A 23,384-nucleotide genomic window follows, 5' to 3' on the forward strand; every position below is an offset into this window, starting at 1 on the left:
ATGACATCTTTGCTTGCAAGTTCATGGTGTGAAATCGTGTGAGTTTTGTTTGTTTGTCTGTTTATTCCCCTCCTAAACGTTAATAACCTAGAAATAACTTTAATATTTAAGTATACTGATAAAATATCGCAATAGATAGTGTATTGAAGAGTGCTATATTATAGTATTTATATAGAGGTGTGACGATGTTAGTAAATTAATAACTCACTCAAATGTATCTTGAGATAAATTGTTATCTAAATTATATATCAGTGATGAATCAGCTTCTCTAATTTTTGGTTTCCTGCTATTGTAGTCATTATCCTGGCACTATGATATCCTAATTAGATAGTGTCAGTATATAAGTAGACAAATTTTCTATCTAAGAAGAAGTAATGTGCGTATCAATATAAGCTTAACAGCTTTATTACTTTGGCTACTTATAATAGACATTAATGAGTTTTAACATTAGAAACACTAAGATATCAATATTTGAATGTTATTTTCAGTTCATATGAACTTGGATAAAACGAAAGCTCATGAAAAGTGTTTCAACCTGCTATCAGCACATTAGCTAACGAAGACAAGGATAGTACACAAAAATTACAAGAGCAAGGTATTTTGTTTCTTTTTCTATTATGTAAGATGCAAGTACTAACAGTTTTTAATCATTCAGTTCATAAAAGTTTCCATCTTTAAAATAAATGGTCTTTACTTAAGCACACATTTTGGATTGCTATGGCTCAGTGTTAGTGCGTTCACTTCTGGTGCATGGAATCGTTGGACCGCTCCCCAATCTAATTGGACTTTATGGTGGACAAAACACCCTGTTCGTGGATTTTCTCGGGGTTTTTCTGTTTCTTCCCACTTTCTTCATTCCCTCATTTCACTCATTTCTCATCGTCTCCATTAGCCCACACGGCATAAACGTGCGACGTAAAACTAAAAGATTTCACTATTTATTTTATGCACAGATTTTCTAGAGTAATGACAATATATTGAATTTATTCAGACTAGTTGCTTCCCCGAACCTTCGGGTAACTGTAAAATCGTTCTTAATCAAATACCGTAATTGTTTATATGTATTTTTCTTTTTATTTCTTTGCTTTTTAAGCCGACCAACTTACTTGTTAATATACAAATATTAATGGTCAAATTTAAATATGGTTAATTATATAGAAATAATTAAATTCAAATAATGTAGTTTTAAGTTGCAATTAAATAGTCACAATAGTTTTAAATCTGAAAATTGCCTTACACTGCCAATTACTTAGCGCCATCTATCGACGTCAGGCAGGCAGGTAGACAGCGGAAAATGAATTGAAATCTTTAAATTAACAGACAAATTCTGACCAAAGCATATATTAATAAATACTAGCTTTACAGTTTCGGCAAATTAACTTTGCCTTCATCAGACACATTATGAAATACAATTTCTAAGATTACAGCTTATATACTTCTTAAAATGAGAGGAGTTAATTCCATGAACCAATCATATTCGTCCTTTCCTTTAACAATTTTTAATTAATATATATGCAACTTTTAATGATCAACTTTCACTTAAGAGCTAAACTTTTAATTGGCACACCTGTGTATGAATAACTTTCACTTTTGAAAAACATAAACTTTTAATTGTCTATCCGCTGTTCAATACACCTGTTTTTACCTCTTCTTTCTTCTCTGTTTTATCCAATATTTTTCTCCATACATCATGTATATTTAGTCCGCTATTCCAATTCATAAGTTTATCGCTTCCTTTCTTTCTTATAAAATTCTGCCTCTTTCCATTTTCTTATAATGCTTCTTTTCTTCTTTTCCAGCCCCTCTACGCCTTCCCAGTCTATTTCATGTCCTGTCTTCCTTACATGTTTATATATAGCGTTACTATCTGTCTTCAATCGAACGTCGTCCCTGTGCTGTTTAGTCCTTTCTTGTAGCCTCTTTCCTGTTTCCCCTATATAACTCATATCACATTCTTTGCATTTAATTCTATATACAACCTCTTCATCACTTATTTGAATCTCTGTTACCTTCCTTTTCCTCGTTCGCAACGCATCTAACTTTCTTCTGCTACCTTTTCTGTACGTTCTTACTCCTCCTTTTCTCAATAAGTTTTTAAAACTTCCGTTTTTTTCTCCTATGCTCTCTATCCCGAACCATCTTTTCTTTTCTTCTTCTCTATCTTCTCTCACTTCCTTCTGCCTTCTGCCCTTTTCTTTCTTGCTATTCTTCTTCAATCTATCCTCACTATATCCATTCTGCATTAATAAACTATGAAATTGCTCTATGTCTTCTTTTCTCTTCTCGTCATCACTGTCTATCATTTTTTTCCTTCTCTCCATGTTTCTAATAAAGTTCCGTTCCTTTTAGTTCCTTCATTTATATCACTTCTTCTATGGCAATAAACACCTGCTGAAATTGTTTCCTATACCATGTTGTTTCGAATTTCCCTCCTACTTTCCTTATTGTCATATCTAAAAAGTTTATTTTCCCCTCTTCCTCTAATTCTACCTCCAAGCTTATTCCTTTTTCTTTATCTTCTATCCTTCCCACCACTGTCTCTTCGTTCCTTTCCAAATACCTAAGCAATCATCCACATACCTGCAAAACATAATCAGTCTTTCGCCTCCTTCCTCTTTAACTTTCTGTTTCCATTTATTCATCACAATTTCTGATAACACTGGGCTTAGTTTCGATCCTATACTTAGCCCTTCCTTTATTTTCGCTACTTTTCTCCTATTGTACACACACTGTTCTCCCATTTCAGTTTTAATGCTTTTATCACTTTCTCTTTCTTCCATTTCCTTATTGTTCTATTCTCCATTTCTTCTTCCAATACCTTCAAAATATAATCCCATCTTAAGCTGGTAATAAATGGGATGAATATTTGTGAATTATTCCTCAAATGATTTCCTGGCCCCACCAAATGACCAGCTTTTAAAACATCATTGTAAGATTACCTCTCTTCAGTCACTTAAAAATAACAAAGTTTACATATAATTAATAATTTACGGTAAAATAGTATGGAAAAATACTATTTTACCATACAAATCGGAAAATAGTATCTTATCTCCTCCTTATACGAATCGGAAAGCAGCATGGTTAATTTTTATTTATTTTTTTAACAGCAGATTACATAATTTACTGCGATTCATATTTGATACTTTGAAGACAAACGTTTCAACAAGGTACTATAAATACTACCATAAAACAATGGTAGTAATAGCTATGCATGCGCACGGGATTACCCAAAGAAACGAAGAGATTCCCGGACATACTGTAAAGGAAAGAAGTGTCACAGGTTCTTAATCCCGTGCGCACACGTAGCTGCGTTTTCAAATATGCATTTTTCAATAGAATAGGTACGACTTTCTAAGTGACGTTTTTAACCGCACTCTCTACGATGTGTTGTTTCTAAGCTGTTGGCCTCTGAAGTTCATGTTCCCACGCTTTCAACACTCTGTCATGCTTAAGGGAACGGAATTTCCCCCATGTTCACTAGACTTTTTTGCTTTTTTTCTAAGATGCACTATCACCCGTCCAAGTTCGTCCACGTAGTTACCGTTCATCGTGTATATAGATATATAGATAGATAAATATTTCCGTTATTTTGAAAAGTTGCGAACTATAGCCTACATAAATTGAATCATACAGAAGGGATTCGAAGACGCACTAGACACCAGCATGACTGGGGAAAAACGCTGTGTGTATTACAATACAATAAAACACTGTTTTGTGGCTATCGCAGTATTGCATTCACGCCACACGCTTTTCTGGAGTTAGTTGTTAGTGATCGCAACCACCGCTTTAAAATTCCTTCGTGTTCCCACTTGTATCGCTATTTCTGAGAATATTATTTAAAACTTCTGATTCGAATCATTACCCACTCTTTTCTTCGAAGAAGTTTCGCATATGAAATAGAAGAAACATTTCTTCGTGAAGTAATATTTTCCGCGACGGAACGATGCACGATTTGCAGACCTAAGGATATTAAAAACCTGATTCGTCGGATATTAATGTCGTACTACTTTTTTATTATTATTTTTGGATATGAATATTTCTGAAGAAATCGAATTTATTCGCATTTTCGCACTGATTTAGGAGAAAAAGAATTTGTAAAGTGATAAACTGAAGTTTGGAGTCCAAAGAAGATGCTCGAAAGCTTGTTCACAAACGAGATGTCCTGCTCCTTCACGTGTTCAGCCACTTCGAATCTATGGTCGAGGAGGAACAGAACTTTGCGTCGTTGACACTGGCAAACTTCAAATGCACGAAGCATCCTGGATCTCGGAAGAAGAGGTCGAGTCCATTTATGGCAAAAATGAATAGACGCCAGATATAGCAATGTATCTTAAGTAGTATTTCACATTCATAAACGTAAAAAGCGAGAGAGGAGAGAGTGTTCTGAATCCTCTTAGTTCATTAATCACATTGTCCGGATTCAGCTTAACGTAATAAACGTGTCCGAATTCACCGTTCGCTAAACGTCCGGATTCGCCTGTTTTGAGCACTGTAAACTTGTGCACGCGTTGAGCAGGCACTCGCAAAGTAATAGAATTCTTCCAAACTGGAACAGATGGTCTAAAACTCGGGAAACAAATACAAAATACTTCACATATTTGTATAGCAGGTCAAGATTCGCCACCTTGTTTAGTTTCACCCTGATTGAATGGGTTCGGCACTCCTATTAAGAAACCAAATGCCTAGGCAATAAAATGTTTCATGTGCTTTCTAAGCTTGTCACGGTCTAGCAATATGCTAAAGGGCCTGTGACACATCGATAAGGTGCCTGGGCCACAATAACCGTTTTGATGAAACTTGGTAGAATAATAGGACACTTTGCAAAACTAATGTAACTAGCAGGAATTTGTCGAAAAAGCTGTAGTTTCCGAGACACAGTCGACTCATTAAAGACGACATTTGTCGTGATATTTCGGGAACGGCTCCACGGAAAACAAGCAAACTTTGCAAGCCAAAGTAGATACATGACAGCTTTAAAACGGATTTAAAACGAATTGCCTGCACCTGCAAAGAACTACGCATAATGCGCAAATAATTGTGTGAATGCGCATATATCGAAAACGTGAAGACTGCGATATATTTTCTCTTGCTTACTTTGAACTATATGACAAGTATAACATAATGCAAGAAAAAAAAAAACTAGACTCAAAGGTGAGCGTTTTCAAGCAATTGAGGTGAGAAGATGTTGAGGTGGTCTGCCCCCGGACACCCGTCTCTAGTTACGCACTCTGTCTGGCTTCTCAGTCATATATTTAAATTACACCTGTGTAAAAGTCATATAGTTAACATTTAATAGTCGCCATATTCGGGGCATAGTGATATCAAGTATTGTAAATCATCAATGTTACACAACAGCAACACAATATTAACAAAGCGTAAGGATACACTATAGGCCTACGGTCGCGATCTATTGGAACACGTTAGTGTGAAGCAGACATCTATGCTTCAAAGAAACGTGCTAAAATCATAGGTCATAGGGTTACCTATATATAGTTAGTGTGACCATGAGACGAAACCTTTGGTGTTGTCTCATCTCGTCGCGTGAAACAGTCTCGTCGCAAATATGAGATGCTGGTGTCGTCTCGTGCCTTTGTATGGAAACCTGTGCCTGGTGTCGTGTCGTCTCGTAAAACATTACGAGACAAAACTCGTGATAAAAATGAAGGGAAAACCGACTATATGCTAGTCGTGACCCGAACAAGCCTGCGTAACTACCGTCGTGGATTTCTTACGTTAGCCTTTGCTTTATACAACTGGGTAGTATTGCTACGAGACGAGACGGGATAGTGTAGTTGTCGCATCTAGTCTCCTTACAACACTGTCACGTGTCTCGTCTTGCAAATAATAGACAGGTCTCGTCTCGAAGTGTTTGTTCGTTATCGAGACGAGACATGAAAAAGGGCCCGTCTCGTGGCAATACTAACTATATATAGGTAACCCTATGGATTATGATTTTGGAATGTTTCTTATTATGCATAGATCCCTGCATCACACTGATGTGTTCCAATAGACCAGCATCATAGGCCTGATAGTGTATCCTTACGCTCTCTTAATACTGTGTTACTGTTGTGTAACATTGATGACTTATAGTACTTGATATCACTACGCCCCGAATATGGTGACTATTAACGTTAACTATATGACTTTTACACAGGTGTAATGGAAATATATGACTGAGAAGCCAGACAGAGTGCGTAACTAGAGACGGGTGTTCGGGGGGCAGACCACCTCAACATCTTCTTACCTCATTTACTTGAAAACGTTCACCTTTGAGTCTAGTTTTTTCCTTGCATTATGGTATACTTGTCATGCTTCAAACTAAGCAAAAGAAAAATATATCGCAGTCTTCACGTTTTCGAGATATGCGCATGCGTACATTTGCGCATTCTGTGCAGTTCTTCGCAGGTGCAGACAATTCGTTTTAATTTCGTTTTAAAGCTATCATGTATCTACTATGGCTTGCAAAGTTTGCTTGTTCTCGGTGGAGAAGTTCCCGAGATATCATGACAAATGTCATTTTTAATGAAAAGACTGTATCTCAGAAACTACAGTTTTTTCGACAAATTCCTGCTAGTTACATTAGTTTTGTAAAGTGCCCAGATACCTTCTGGATGTGTCACAGGACCTTTGGTAAAGATCGGATAAGTTTCATTTTTAATACTTTAATTTTGCACAATATAGGAGTTTTATTCTACAATCAAAAGAAACAAAGTATCGTGCTGGAAACTTATCAGTGTGACACCTATCGGTGTATTGTGAAACCTATCAGTGTAACCTGTTTCTGCAAGAATATGTCGTTAAATATTTTTTCTCTCCTTTTAGGACTTTTAAGAAGCTACTAAGAATAAAAGTAATCCTATTTCAACTCCAAGAAGAATGAGCCAATCAAGTCAACGAGAAAGGTACGTTCATTTCATTTAAGTCGGAAAAGAAGTTATGAACATACCTGAACAACGTCTGATTGAAACGAAAATTCCACTACAAAATACGTCTGTACAGGACATGTGTTGTGTGTTAAAAATAATCGTAATTACATAATAGCAAAAAATGTTTAAAGAGCATAGTGGTATCAAATGTAGAACGAGGTCAATCGGTATTTAGATTGACATTTGTTTTATAGGGTTAAATAATAGAAGTACGCGTATCATGAATGTGTCAGTAGAAATGATACTATAATTTCTACCTAGGTTTTGTCCAGGAAAACTGAGTTTCTGTAAACCTTGTAGCTCCGATTGACATTGCGTTCTCATGGATAAGTGACACTTGAGGTTTAAATAAAGTATTGCAAAGAAATGAAGTCTATTAATTACGTATATGGATTTTTTACTGTACAAACATTAAATAAAGATTTCTTTCGCGCAAGTTACAAGAAACAGAAAAAAAACACTCCCAACGCTGTTCTTAAGGTGTACCAGGCTGTATCGAAAAGTCTTCTTAGATATGAAACGCGTATAACCTCAGGTAAACCACAGGTGATAGAGTAGATAGATTTTCTAGTGTTTACTTTCAAGTATAGCCATCGTGGGAATGAAAACAAAGAAAACAACATTGCATACTTATTTCACGAAAAGAACAAACTAAAATATTTATATACCCCTTAACATTGATTAATTGAAAATCCAAAGAATTTTCATGAACTCACTTTTTTTAAATTTACATAAATGAATAAAGGGGATTGTACTATAGTTATTTCAGAAAAGCAACAAACCAAAATATTTCATTTGAGTTTAAAATTGAAACGATGTTTCTTAGACCTAATGTTGTGTCTATATTCCATGATATCGATTACCACAATGATTTAACATAGTAGTGGTAATTAATTAGCGGCTAGCGCAAGTCAGACCTTCTATACGGAAGTTTTCTTAGAATTCTCGAACACAGTGTTTGAAAGCTTCAGCAGTTGTCTTTTGTCTTGGTTGCCAATCCCACACCATTAATCTCATATATTTTTAATGATATTAGAGTCTTGGGGCTTAGATAGTCAATCGATCAATGAACTCTCAAGCATTTCATCTTCATGGTACACTGCTATAACATTTGCTAACAATGTGAATTTCAAAAATGTCCCCATATTTCTCTAGATTCATCCTATATGATGTGTATGTCAATTCTTAAACTTCTGCTGCCGATACTTAATCCCAGAAAGCAACACTAATTCGTCCACTTTCTGTTCTTGTCTCAATATAATCTTGTGAGTAACGAGTAGAATTTGGATATTACTGAGTTAATCTCAAATGTGCAGAAAATAATATTTCTCTCCTGCGAAAGTTACAGTGATCCAGAATGTTTTCGTAGCTGGAAGAAACTTAAAAAAAAAAAAAAAAAAAAAAAAAAAAAAACTCTACACTCTGCACTGGAGACCGAGATAGAAGGACAGTATTTCTAGTCAACTCGTTTTCCACGGTTGAAACTGTGACGTATCCGCTGCTCGTTGTACAGGTATTGTCTAAGAATTGAAGTATTATGAATGGGATTTTGCGATTATTACAGATGAGTGCATTATCTGCAATAGTTTTTCTACGCCTCCTTAATTTCTGGTGCACCTGTAGCCCTCTTCACTCTTTTATTGATAACAGCAGTTCCAATATTTTACACACTTTTTCGGTAGCGAAGATAAAAACACGTCAAGGAGACAAATAACTGCCATGTCAAGGAATCGCTTTATACCATATATACACAATGCATTATGTGGCATTATATAGCATTACATATACTGGCATTATATAAACTGATCACGTAGTTCCATAGTTACCTCATGATACTGAGTCAATATCCGAAAATTTCACTTCTCCCACCCAAAATAGAACTACATTCAGAATTCTGTGCGCAGAAGTCGTGCACATTAACAACACAGCTATGCAGATCAGCATTTAAAAAAGAAAAAAAAATCCACTTGTTAGTGCTTCCCACTCACACCCGCAAATCGTAAATCTTTTGCGCATACTATCCCGAAAGAGCTCAAAGAGATTAAGAATATTGCAGCAATTAACTTACCTGCTGCAATATTATTTAAGGTTAAAGATGTAAAATCTCTCGGAAGTAAAATTTTTAACATTACTGTCAATACTTTTTTTATGATATATATATTTTAAAATAACATTGGAGCTCAAGGATGCTGTCGCAACATTGGAAATCACAGATATGAACCTACTAAGATTTACATTAACGAGGAGTGGCTCGCTAGATCATTTTCGCTCCCTGGTTCTCCTTGTTATCTTCTCCCTTTATATCTATCAACTACTATAGCAATATGAGAAACATATCGCTAAACGACCACATTCTTACATGTCAACTATATAGAATCTTCTTACTTTTGAAATATAAGACGTGTAATGTTAAGCTGTAGATCACCGCACTGTATTGACTTAGATATAATACGACCCTTTACGGTAATATCAGTAATTTTAAGCAATCTACGTGACATTGCATTACGACTTTGTGAAGGTATGTCTGGTAGTGCAGTTGAGTGAAAGGTCTCTCAACTTTAGAACAATAAATCCTTAATTCGATAGTGGCTGTTAGAACATGAAATCTTAGTATGCATTGATGTAGGTTAGTTACTCTTTACATGTTTTCTTTGACGTATTATGTGCGACGTGTCAGACCAATGTCTACCAAACGAAAAATAATGGAGCACACTGTATGGAACATTTTGTTTCGCAGCATTTAGAATGAATAATTTTGCTGTAGTGAGTTTAAATGAATTCTGATTCTAGATTATTTAATGGTAGATGAATACGTCTGGGAACTCTGCAATATTGTTCAGTCGCAGTGTTGCGAAACAAAATAAACCTATTATTTGGTGTACGGGCAGCCTAATGGTTATCTACAAATCCTTGTTTAGCCTGACCTCCATAAGATTTCTTCCTGCTTTTACTTTCTCTTTAAATTGAGCTCTCTCGTGTCTATGTATAGGTATATTATTTTCCTACGTGCACATCTGAATCGAGTGACACAGCATGACGTTTCTACAACAGCACCGAAACAAGTGGCAAATAGTTCACACATACTGACCACAGCGCTTCAACTGTGTGCAACTCATCACGTGACAGAATTTCATCTCCTCTATTCCGGCTCGGTGACTAGATTCGCGCCAGAAGTCATAGCTGTTCCCTAAATAATCTGCTTATAGATTTCATACGCGCCTTTGGCGTGAAAGACCCGGGCTCGATACACGTTGAGAGCTCCTTTGGTTCCAATTCCACATTAAGCTCTAGGTCCATGTCTCATATAGCTTCGCTGCTGAACGAGACACAAAACTCAAATCCAAACAATCTTCCTCTTTAATTCCCCAGGAGGAGTCCATTCCATCTTCTTCAAGACTGGGGATAATTATTCCTTAACCTAATCTCAGTTATTGATAGCTTGAAGTTCAAACTCATTCCTTGTCCCTTAACCAACAACAACAAAAAAAAGTATTGAAATCTGCTGACGGATATGCTTCAAAGAGTAGGCCCTATAGATGAAATTTTCAGTAAGCACTAATTAAGTCACTGATAACTACGTTATTTAATCTATATATAATTTCGATAGCAGAGGCTAATAAAACTATGATATTTTGATTAAAAATTATAAAGAGTAAACTAAATGCAGAGAATATTGATAAATTCACACACAAAACATTCATTGTTGTGTATGTTATCGAGTGTAAAAATTGAAACTGAAAACACGTTATGCAATTATGTAACTCCAAGCGCAGACGTGTAGTAGAGATGTGAGAGACCGGATGGACGTTTCCCAGAATTATCGCTTGTGTGGCCATGGAATGTATCTACTTCATTGTGGTGTACATTATTGGAAACTGAGCTTTCCCGACCACACCAACATCCGGTGCAAGAGCCACACAATAAGAGTTATTGTTTCAGAAACCCTAACTGTTAGAATTCAAACCGTCAGTGCAATCAGAGCCACCCTGCTCTTCATCCCTTCCTGTTACTTGAATAGACGAAAAGTAGAAGAAAAATGTTAGAAAAATGCTATTTTTACGCCTTCCACTTGCACGATTACTTCTCACACTCGCTCATCGGTGATTACATCTTAGGTAGTGTCGGGACAGACTACAGTGGTAGGACGGAATGAAAGAGGTGGTATTCACCGATGAGAGTTTTTGATCTCTTCGGCACAATGCGATGCGAATCGTGTGAGTGTCTATAAATGTGCAGGGAGAACGGGAAATTCTAGCGTGTGTTTGCACTTTCCATAGAAGATCCACACCCCATGTTCTGGTATAGTCTCTCTCTCTCTCTCTCTCTCTCTCTCTCTCTCTATATATATATATATATATATATATATATATATATATATATATATATATATATATATATATATATATATATATACCACACTCATCTCTCTGATCGTCATTCATGGAAATACGACTGGTGCGTCGTATGCTCATGAGTTGACAATCCTGTCCTCCGACTTCATCTGGATACTTGTGAGACCCAATCTTCCAGAAGAACAATGCGCGTTCACATACTGCAAGGATAACTCAATGCGCTCTATGGTGTATATTCTTTCTACCTTGGCCTCCTAGGTATCCAGATTAAGTCCTATTTCGCATGTGTGGAACATGTTGTGACTGTAACCAAGCAATGACAGCCACATTGCCACAACTAGGTCTATACTCAGCGTCGGATTCCGTACTTCAGACAGACATACATCGTCGGAACTTCCGGCTGCCACCGCCCGGAGAGATGATTGTATGTTAATTTGGGGTTGTTACACATACTTTTACGGTAATAACTATATGCTTTCTGAGCACTTAGTACAGGGTTAGCCTTAAAGGAATAGACAGCTTTAGTGGTCCCCCAAATGAAGAGTTTTAATGACATGGTGACATAAATTACATAAGTTGTAGGGTACATCTGGTACATCTGGAAGTTTTTGTGGTACAACTACAGATGTTCTATGTGTGATCCTTTGGTTACACGGAAAACATCTAGTCTATAGTCCAATTCTTCCCAAACACGCATCAAAGTCTGACTGTCCACCAATGCAACAGAATCTCTGATTCGTTTTTTCAGCTGCGTCAGACTCTGAGGGGGGAACATACACTTTATCTTTTATGAAACCTCACAGTAAGTAATCACAAGGTGTGAAGTCTGGACTTCGTGGTGGCCATTGAGTCATAGCCATGTTCTTATCAGTTGAACGGCCAATCGGCTGCCTAGGAAGAACTTCGTCAAGATAACCCCTTACATCGGAATACCAGTGTGGTGGGATTCATCCTCCACAAATATGAAATTGTCACTATCTTCTTCAAGTTGAATCAACCAAAGTTGCAACATGTCCAGGTACGTTCTTCCAGTAACGGTTTCTTTTTGGAAAAAGAACGGTCCATATACCTTTTTGGGCGTTACAGCACAAAACACGTTAACTTTTAAGGAGTCCCTAATCTGCTCCACAATCTCGTGAGGGCTTACACTTCTCCATATACGCACGTTATGCTTGTTTACGACATCACTAATGTGAAAGGTTGATTCGTCCCCAAATGTAAGCAGCTGAAGGGAGTCATCTTTTTCTTCACAAAGATTTTCCATGAACACACAAAACTCTAAACGTTTCTGTTTGTCACTTTCATTGAGACTTTGCAGTAATTGCAATCGATATGGATAGAACTTGAGACGTTTGTGTAGAATGTTCCAGACAGTCTTTTGAGGGATATTAAGTTCCTTTCCTGCACGTGTCGTTGATTTCCTCTGAATTTGTCTCGGCATATTTCAGAATATAGAACGCCTTCTCAACTTGATTTGCCATATTCCTCCAAGCCACGTCAAGGTCAAGTTCGAGGGCAAGGCCGCTTACGTCACACACCCGTCCTGAAACAAAAGAACTGTCAGCCGCAAAACTACAAGTATGTACGAATGTACCACGGGTAAAATCTTTTTGCTCAAAAATACATAACATTTTATACATAGCACAATTTGTCTATTTCTTTTAGGCTAACCCTGTATAATAAGTCCGAAATATCCCACGAAGCCATGTTAAGATAATTGACCACTATCATCTTCTTGTTGTGTCCCAACTTTAGACCAGTTCCGTTAGATCTATCGGATATTCTTAAATACAGTTTTACAAATGTTTACATCTTTTGGGAAGGACTACAAATTATAGCTATACCATAGAATATGGTATATCCTATCGTAGCGTATGAAATCATCCATACATGCTTTCCTACGTATACATATATAGTACTAATTAAAGCTAAAATGCTAAACCATTTTAAGTTCTGTTTGAAATAAATGTTTTCATTTACTCCTTTGACAAAAACGTTAATATCAAACCTTTCTTCTCACTACGTCTTACACAGAAAACGATCATGATTTAATGCACATTTACGAAGTAGTTGCAAAGTGAGAGGTAAATCACTTCCACTATCATCAATTATGAAACATTAACTTCTTTGGGATCACGTATGAGCCATATTAACTCATTTTCTCGTTTTCTGTAGGAGACCAAAGGCGCAAGCTCCAGTGAAGGAGGATGACAAAGAGTACAAGTGGAATTTCAAACACAAAGGAAGAGCCATCATATTCTTAGACAGCAAAGATGGTTCATCCCAACCAGTTAAATTGTTCTCAACCTTGGAGAAGTTCGGTTTGAGAATTGAGAAACACGAACATTTTACAGCATATGGTTTAGAAGCAACATTAAAAAAGGGTAAATATCTCTAAAATAGTGTCTTTCAAAATACGATTAAAGCAAAATATTACTTGTGAATCACATATGAAAAAATCAATGTATAACTATAAGAAATGATTTCATATAATTATATCATCGTGAGCAAAAGTGCATTAACATCGGTGCCTACAGAACATACGACCACGATTTACTCATACGAAAGACAGGTTGCATGTATCAGATAGGATATATGATAAATTTTATTTTGACTGAAGAAGTAGAGAGCAAATTATGTATATTTAGGGCTTAAATTTGCAGCATCAGCGCAATATCATATCTGAAAAGAATTACATTGCCAGTGTTCCGATTTCTTCCTTGATATACGAGCGGGCACAAACAGATTTGAGCAATTTAATCTGTTTGAGCTGCATATTATTGTTACCATGTTACCATTCCACTCATTACCGTTTTTGATTATTGTTTTTATGTTATCATTCCGCCATTCCAGGGGTACTAATGGGGATAAACTTGGACTTAATCGTCATCGGGAAGTATTGCTATCTATCTCAGTCATCCCGAAAACTATGGATTCTACACTAATATCAATCGTCTTTTATCATTCTATATCTTACCCCTCCCACTTTCCTTAGGTGTGCTAGGGGGTTTACCCTTTACTGGAGTCTAAACATAAACTTAAAGGTCATCTAAATTACTACCAATCAACTTGGGAACCCCGAAAGCTATGCATTCGACAATGATATCGCGCATTTTCAATAATTTTTACATGTCAATTTCAGCCTCCCAGGGTGCTAATGGGGGCTGATTTTGAATTTAAGTGGCATCTGGAGTGTTACCTTTATGTAGGCGACTCAGTAAACTGTGGATTCAAAACTAATATCTGTCGTTTTTTATAATTGTTATGACTGACCCTTTCACTGCCCCCTAGGAGTGCTACTGCGGATCTTATCATAACTGGAAGCAGACCTTTTACTTGGATGGCACCAAAACTGTCACCAACCAGCTTAGGGACACCGAAAACTCAGGATTCGACACTAATGTCAGACATTTTCAATCATTTTTAAATGTCACTATTTCCATCCCCTTCAGGAATACTACAGTAGAATGAATTTGGATTTAAACGGCTTCAGAAGTATCACTCTTATTTTCAGCAAATCCGAAAACTATAGACTCAACACTAATATCGGCCATTTTCGATCATTTTTATACATTACTTCTTCTACTCCCTATAGGTGTGCTAGGTGGTCTTACTCTCATTGAGAGTTGAACTTGGACTTTAGAGGTATCTGAACTGTCACCAATCAGCTCATGGATCAGCTCAGCGAAAAACATGAATTCGACACTAGTATTGGTCATTTTCGATCATTTTATATGTCTCTCCTTTTCACTCTCTCTTACCCGGACAGCATTCTTTTGCAGACTGTAAGATGTGTACTAAGTATGGTTAAAGTTGCTCCAGACGTTCCAGAATTATGCTGGAACACATACACATGCATACATCCATTTTATAAAGATTTGAAGATACTGACCGAATCACTCATCAATGGCTTTGCTGTTCAATCTCTTCCCTCCCTGCATCTAATCCCTCCCATATGATGTTCCTGAAACAGATCCCGGTATATATTCAACACTGCATTCAAGGTTGGTTCTATGTATCTTTAGCTGATCCTACCAAACTACTCCCATATACGGTCTCTGTCCACACACTTCCACGCCGATATTTGCAACAACATAGTTACACATATACAATTGAAATTTCCAGCGAACAGATGGTCAAGAATTTGGTACAATATTCGTAATATCACGTTGGCTTCAGCAGTCGTGAATGTTTGGTGTACTATAGTGAATCAACTCGTACCTAACAAGATTAAAGTGCAATATATTGATGTACACCCTATAGATATATGTCAACATTGTAACCAGACAAATTTGTTTGAACACAGATTGATGTTGTGGGTTTACTCTTCTTCTATTTGGGTTAAATTGTAAAGCATGTTAAGTGTTATTTGTCGTGTACCTGTTCATGCTGTGTACGTTTCACCGAACTTATGCTTTGTTTCCAGAATATAGATTTTTCAATCACGAAAAACAATAGTCATGTGGTAACGTGCTCATTTGGTCAAATATTTGTTTTTATCTTATAGACAGATACGAGAGTTGCACTGAAAGTTTCGGGAAAATGACAGAACACGAGAGCATCGAAGTACAGCAATTTTTATTGCTTTTGAAAGTACTCCCCTGTGCAGCAATGCAATATTTTACGCGATAGAACCTCATCTTGAAACAGCTATACCACTCCGAAGTTGGTACCTGTGAAAGGTGCAGTTTGTATGCCTTGATGGCTTCCTGTGGAGTGCGAAAGCCACGTTCTTGATTGTTGGGAACAAAAAGAAACCAGTGGGGCCTAAAGCAGGGGAATAAGCAGGATTTCTCATGACCAACGTTTTCCTGGCCCAGAAAATCACTTGTTGCAGCTGTTGTGTGCGAGCTGACATTGTCGTGATGCAGAATGATTCGACGGTTGGGGTTGGATTGTCTGCTCACATTCAGTATTTCTGGTAGATGTATGGTTGCGTACCATTCTGCATTGACTGTTCTACGATACTCCAATGGGATAGCTGCAATATGACCTGATTTACTAAAGAATGATGCAATCATTTGTTTGGAGACTCTGCGTGCACGAACAAATTTGGTTAGTTTAGGTTAATCGTGGAGCACCCACATTGCCGATTGTCGCTTTACTTTCGGATTCATATGCATAAATCCACGTTCCATCGCCTATCACGGTGTTAGACACCAAATTAGATTATCCAGACTTCGCACCACTTTACACGGATATCTTTCTGTGCTTGAGTTATTTTGTGTGGGATCCAACGAGCGCAAAGTTTTTTTCACACCTAAATGATCATGCAAAATTGTTTGTATTTGACTAATGCCAATGCCTAAGATCCCCTGAATTTTGCGTTAAGTCACATGTTGATCAGTGTTAATTAATTCACAAACAACTTCAATGTTTTTGGGCACTATGGTTGTCGATGGACGACCTGCACGATAACATCACTCAGGCTGACCAGACCACATCTGAATTCCTAAAACGACCTGTAAATTGTCGTCTGAGATGGGGCTTCATCAGTCATAATAGCAATCATTCGACGAACACACTCTTGCTGTGTTAATCCTTGGCGAAAATCGTAATAAATCATGACACGGAAGTACTCTCTCAGGTTTTGATCACGACCACCTCATTTCAAACTGGTATCCTGCAACGGAAAAGGTTCCGAGTGACATACGATTTTGTATTTTTGGAGAACAAAGATGACAGTTTATAACAACAGCAAAATCGTATAGATTACGTTGTTTCCAATGCGTGGTTCCAGAAACTTTCAGTACAACCCTCGTATCCATATGGAAACTACAATGTTGGATTTACAATCAATAGATCATGGGTTCAAATCCTGATCGGAGACACAGCATTTCTTTCTACTTAAATCCTGAAGAGGACATGTTTCTATCTTTTCCTTATTTTGTCCTGGGTGGAAAACGTAGAGATGCTCAAATACGTATAATAAAGTTAATAAATGAGAAACAAGTTACATTATTATATCAGCAACTTTAATCATATTCGCGCCTCTCTACGACGTTTCTGATAGTTCATATTACACCTTTCCCTGTCTTAGTTGTATATAAAGGTAACCAAGAAAATTATGTCGCTTTTCATCCAACACCTTCGAACATCGATATGTCAAGTAAGACGTACCTCCAAGATCAAAATAGTCCCCAGCAGCATCGGCAACCATTTTCCAAAGTTCTGGAAGGTCATGGATTCCATTGCGGTAGAACTTGGTGGACCGTGAAGCAAAGAAAGTATCAAGGGCATTTTGCACCTCAACTACGGATTTGAAGTGGCGTCCTCTAAGGTGATTGTCTAAGGAATGGGACAGATGATAATCGGACGGTGCAATGTCCAGGAAGTTTGGTAGATGCAATAATGTTTCCCAAAGGCGTAGAATGGTGTTCCGGGTCATCCTAGTTACGTGGGGCTTAGCGTTGTCCTGTAACAGGAGGACCCCTTTACGATTCAGATGTGCTGGCTGCAGAGTTTTGATTTTTCTTGAACATGGCACAACTGCTGACAGTACACAGTCGCGTTGATGCTCTGACCAGCTGATGGCAGTTTCCGATGCACGATGCTGCGAACAGTCCATCAAACACGTAGGAGGACCTTCTTCGGCTGTTTTGGAACCAGTTCATGAAATGCTAACCAACGATGATGGTGTTGTGGATCTTCTTACAAGACCCATTTCTCATCACATGGTAATACAATTTCCAGAAATGGCTCCCTCCTCACACGAGACAGCAAACAAACACAGGTGTCAGCTTTCGTTGCCTTCTAGACCGGAGTGAAATCATGTGAGATGGAGGTCCTGCCCGTTAGTTTCTCTACTCATACTGAATTGTAGTATCAATTCCTCACATGTCTGGCCACTGTTCGCCTCAATTGCTGCCTGAATATCTTAATTTTGTACATGTGTTGCTCTTCCAGCACGTGGTGCGTCTTCTAGTGTTTCGTCACCGTTCTTAAACTTGTTAAACCACCACAGCACTATTCGCGTAGTCACGACATTTTCACCAAAGGTCTATCATTTCTTCCTCTCCGCTGTAGCGAAGTTTAACCCTAGTTTGAATCGTAAAGCATACACGCCTTTATGACGCTCCGTGGAGGTCAAATGTTTACTCTGTCCTTGCGCACGTTCACGGTGTAACTGAAGTGACACAACCAGGTAGTTTGTTATAAATACCCACACCAACAACTGGCCTTCGGCTTATCTTCATTCGTATTCAACTCACGGTGTTAGGGTCAATTAAACACAGATCTCCATAAAAAGCGACATAACTTTCTTGGTTACCTTTATACCTCATGAGAAATTGCCCGCCGAAGATCGTTGGGCTGATCGCTACTATGTCGGTGCATAAGCGGATTTCTCGTGGGAACGAGGCGGGACATCGAGTCGGTTGAGTAACTGCAACCACTGGCGGACCGATGACGATTATGTCGGGGTACCCGCAAACGCGGTACTGCGACGGATGTAGCCTTCGGACCATACGTTGATCATGGCGGTTGTTCCTGCTTACGGTCGTGTGGCGGGAACGGATTGGCTTTGCATTACCCACAATTCTCCACTCTTTGCGTGGTGAATGTCATTTGTTCTGGTTTTCATGTGAACAGAAGAGAACTCGATAACGTCTGCTGACCTAGGATATAAGAGTAATAGGTGTCATCTGCAGCAATCATGTCAAAGATACGACAAGTACACTGCATTTTCCGAGTGGTTACGGAAAACAAGACTTGGAGAAAGGGTTATTAAACAATTTTTAAATTAGAAGGAATCAGTTTCAATGGAGACATAATTTATTATAACAAATAATTTAACGGAAAACATTTATATAATAACTACTAACAAACCGATTCCTTGGTGAAATTGCTTCGCGATCACAGTTTAATGTCGGAAGGCGAAAATTAGCTATTTTCTCACAATTCATTCAATTTCAAATAATTTAACTTAAATTTGAAGCTTTCATTTAGTCTCAAAATCTAACTTAGAAATCAATTACCAAACTAACACTAATAATTACATGCACATATGATCTAATAGGAGTCGGGGCCATTCCTAAGTGGGTGACCAATACTCACCTTGTCGTTTTACCGAAAATTACAAATAAAAAAAAGGTTATAAATTTAGAATTAGGGAATATTAATCACGCACTCACAATGCTCCCGTTTCCTTATACAAACCACAATACACTTTTCTCTTTTAACTTCTCATCTTCCCGACACAATTTCGAAACAATTTCACTATCAAAATTATAACATGTTGACTGTTCACATTACCTTGTATAACTACAAGGTTCGATAGGTCAATTTATCAAAAGTAAGTTTATAGATGGCCGCACATTAACTATTCGTAGCAATGTTCAATGTTTCCAACTCTGATAACAATCACAATCTCTTTTGACTTTTTTTTCATTATGCTTCATATTAAGTTCCTCCCCTCTGGGAAGTTTTGCTTCTTTGCAATGGTTAGCGAAATGAAAAAGGAAAAAAATATAATTCACTGTAGAAGTCAAATCACTGCATGCAGAAATAAAGATAGTTCGACTCACCAAGAGTAGTCCAACAACTTAAAGATATTACAGGATTACCAATGTCCGGACGTCCTATCTTAAGTCCCAGAAGTAGATGTTCACAACAACATGAGATCTTCCTCCTTATCCACCACAGATTGACTGGAAGCACCCATGAGATGACAAGAGTCGAAAACATATCTCGCCTTCGGGTTGACAAAATCGCCTTTTCTCAACCAAGTAGTAGATTCAAGGTAATCAGATGTCTCAGACGCAAACACAAACATAGTGGATCCACATAATTCTGTACCTGCAGAATTGTAAAAATACACAACAGTACATTTCTTATAGAAACATTACATAAACTACACACAAATATATATATATATATATATAATTTACATTATCTTGGAAATGAAAAATTTCTTTTTTTCCTTAGTTTAGTCATTATTATTATTAATATGTGCAACACTGTTTACATTTCTTGGAGGCAAGTACTTCTTTATAAATTGAACATGACGTTTTAACTTTACATCAAGATTACGAATTAACTCAACCCACACAGTATTAGGTGTTACATAATTCAAAATTTTGAATGGACCGGAATATTTAGTATCAAACTTGGCATAATATTTCTTATCCAAGGATGATTTTAACATTTTCTTTACAAGCACTAATTCTCCAACAGGCAAATTACTAGGTACATGCTTTTTATTATAAGCTTGTTGTCTCCTTTTCCAAGCTTTCTCGATGTTATCAACTATAATATCATTAATCTCTTCTTTATTTTGTGATTCCTCTATTATACCCAAATCTAAAATCCAGTTAACATCTAATGGATTGAAAATTTTACGCCCAAGATACAACTCACTAGGACTTTTCTGAGTTTCACAATTTTCAGTTATATTCAAAGTATATTGGATTTGATAAAGATAGTTAGCCCATTTCGTATGATTCTTATTAATATAAGCTCTGAGTATCTCTTTAATCGTCTTATTCATACGCTCTGTTCTGTTCGAGGACATTGAATAAGGTGAAGTACAGATGTTCTTAATACCTAAGCTAAACAAATATTGTTTGAAGTACTCACTAGAGAGGTATGACGCATTATCATGCAGAATCGAAAATGGATACCCGTAAGTTAGAAAGATCTTAGTTAATTTAGAACAGATTAATTTAGAATTCAGAGATCTTAAAGGTTCTATTGTTACAAATCGACTATAACTATATGTCAAAACCATAATATATTTAAATCCATTACTAGTAGGCAAAGCTTCCATACAATCTAAGTGTAGGACATTATTTGGGTATCGAGGCTCCTTAGAATAATAGGTACCATACGGCTTCCGGTTAAATTCTTGGCTCTCTTGACAAATTTTACATCGTCTCACGAAATCACTTATTTCAGCATACATTTTATCCCATGTAAACCTAGATGCTACCTTAGAGATAGTTTTCTGGATCCCACCGTGACATCCCCCACTAATTCTTCGTGCCAGTACTTTATAACAGAATATCGCAAAGAATGGGGAATTACTGCACGCAAACCACCATATTTTCTACCATTGGTTCTTTTTAATAGTACACCTTCTTTTAATATGTAAGGATCCTTATTTTCCTTTCTCTCTAAAGCTAAAATTATCTCTTTCAACTGAGGATCTTCTCTTTGATGTTCAGCCAGTGGTTTATTAAAGATGGAATGACTCCAGAAATTTACAAAAGAAAGATGGACTTTCTGTTCATTAATAGTATTAATCTCTTCTACATCACTGTTGGGTGGAGTAAAGTCTACATAATTATACATACGACTGATGTAATCTGCGAGATGGTTTTTGAAAGAGCGCAGGTGAATTATATCAAAAGAGTACTTACTTATTTTCTCTATTAAAGAACCATACTTCTTTTGCCTTTTACGATTTCTTAATATCCATGATAAACTAGCATTGTCAGTATAAATAGTGAATTTCTTTTGCAAATAAATTTCGAACTTATCTAAAGCATAGACTAAACTCTTCATTTCAAGATCAAAAATACTTTTAGACCAATCACTAGATGGAATCAATTTCGAAAAGAAATATACAGGACGAAGACGTACTTCATCATCATATTGACTTAAGATCGCGCTATAGGCCCTACTACTACTATCTATGTGGATTACAAAAGGACTAGAGATGTCCGGGACTTTCAATACAATATGATTTATAATTGCCTCCTTTATTTGATCTAGTATCTCATCATCTTCTTTTCCCCAACGAAATGGTATTTTATTTGATTTTAAGGCATGTAAAGGACCCATTAGTTCGCCATAATCTTTCACAAATTTTAAATAATATGACAAGAAACCAATCATCTTACTCTACGCTCTACGATTCTTAGGACGTGGTAGATTTTTAATTACCTGAACTCGGTCATCATCGATCAACATATATCCACCTGAAAATATATAACCTAAAAATTTTATTTTATTTTTACATAGTTTAGTTTTTCTTTTAGAAATAGTGATACCCCATTTTCGTAATCTCTGGAAAACTAACTCTCATATTTCTTTATGCTTTTCAATAGTATCAGTATGAATAATAATATCGTCACAAAATATATGTAAATAATCTCCTAAGAGATCCCTAAAATTTTATTCATGATAATAGAAAGGATAAATGGCGAATATATGAAACCCATCGGCATTTTCAAATATCTTAACAACCTAGTTGGAGTAGCAAAAGTAGTATATTGCCTAGAGTTTTCATCTAACAGTAATTGGTGGAATGCCCCCTTGGCATCCAGGACACTGTAAATCTTATGTTTACCTATATTGGCAATAGTAGCTTCAGCATTAGGAGCTGGAAATCCAGTTACAAGCACTTTTGAATTAATATTAAAATAATTTACCACTAGCCGCTTGGTTCCATCGCGATTATTCACGAGGAAACACGGAGAAATATAGGGAGAACTGGAAACTTCCTCAATTACCTTTTTCTTAATTAATTCATCCAAGTATTCATCTAATTCACGCAACTTATGACGTGGCATAGGATAAGGTTGAGCTATGCTCGGACTTAAATCATTCATTTTAATTTCATAAACAAAATCTTTAACCGTTCTCAGTTCTTCATTTATAACGTCCTTATATTTGTCTAACACGTTCTCAACATATGGAATTAAATCGTCAGAAAAAATATTTTCATGAAGGTTTACTGTACCTGTATTTTCTTCCTCCGGATAAATATCATGGATGGTAGGATTGGAAGTTGGTACTCCAGCTGGAATGTCTTGATACTGTTCACCTCCCCTAGCATCATGATTCTGAAGTACAGTGGAAGATCGCTGGCTGGTCCCTGGTTTCGGTTGCCGAACTTTGGACTCATCCCTACAAAAATTCCGCTTGGCTCTTCTGCGTTGTGTATGGAAACACTGCTCGGCTGACTGGCCGCTGTTCCGGAAATCAGCTGATCGAAGTTGACAAGTGGTTGACGGCTGAATCGTTCGCTGACTAGGTCTGGGTTTCCCCGCTCCTCCTGCGTCAAGGTCGTGCGGCGACACAGAGTTCTCAGGACCAGACCTAAAACGAGAAATTTGTGGGCACAGATCACTGGATTCACAACTGGCTTGTTTCCATTCAGTTA

General features: G+C 37.1%; 1 protein-coding gene across 1 annotated transcript in view; it reads left to right on the plus strand.

Annotated features, from left to right (window-relative positions):
• Positions 1 to 406: 406 nt before the first annotated feature.
• LOC145694961 (uncharacterized) overlaps positions 407 to 23,384 on the plus strand; it is a 138,319-nt gene continuing 115,341 nt past the window's right edge. The window contains exons 1-3 of the mRNA XM_081771776.1: positions 407 to 595; positions 6,823 to 6,902; positions 13,454 to 13,662. Of these exons, the coding sequence (XP_081627902.1) occupies positions 6,877 to 6,902; positions 13,454 to 13,662 (235 nt within the window). The 5' untranslated portion in view covers positions 407 to 595; positions 6,823 to 6,876. The remainder of the gene's footprint in view (positions 596 to 6,822; positions 6,903 to 13,453; positions 13,663 to 23,384) is intronic.

Source organism: Thermobia domestica, chromosome 1, assembly GCF_964235325.1.
Source record: "Thermobia domestica chromosome 1, izTheDome1.hap1.1, whole genome shotgun sequence".
Classification (NCBI taxonomy): Eukaryota; Metazoa; Arthropoda; class Insecta; order Zygentoma; family Lepismatidae; genus Thermobia; species Thermobia domestica.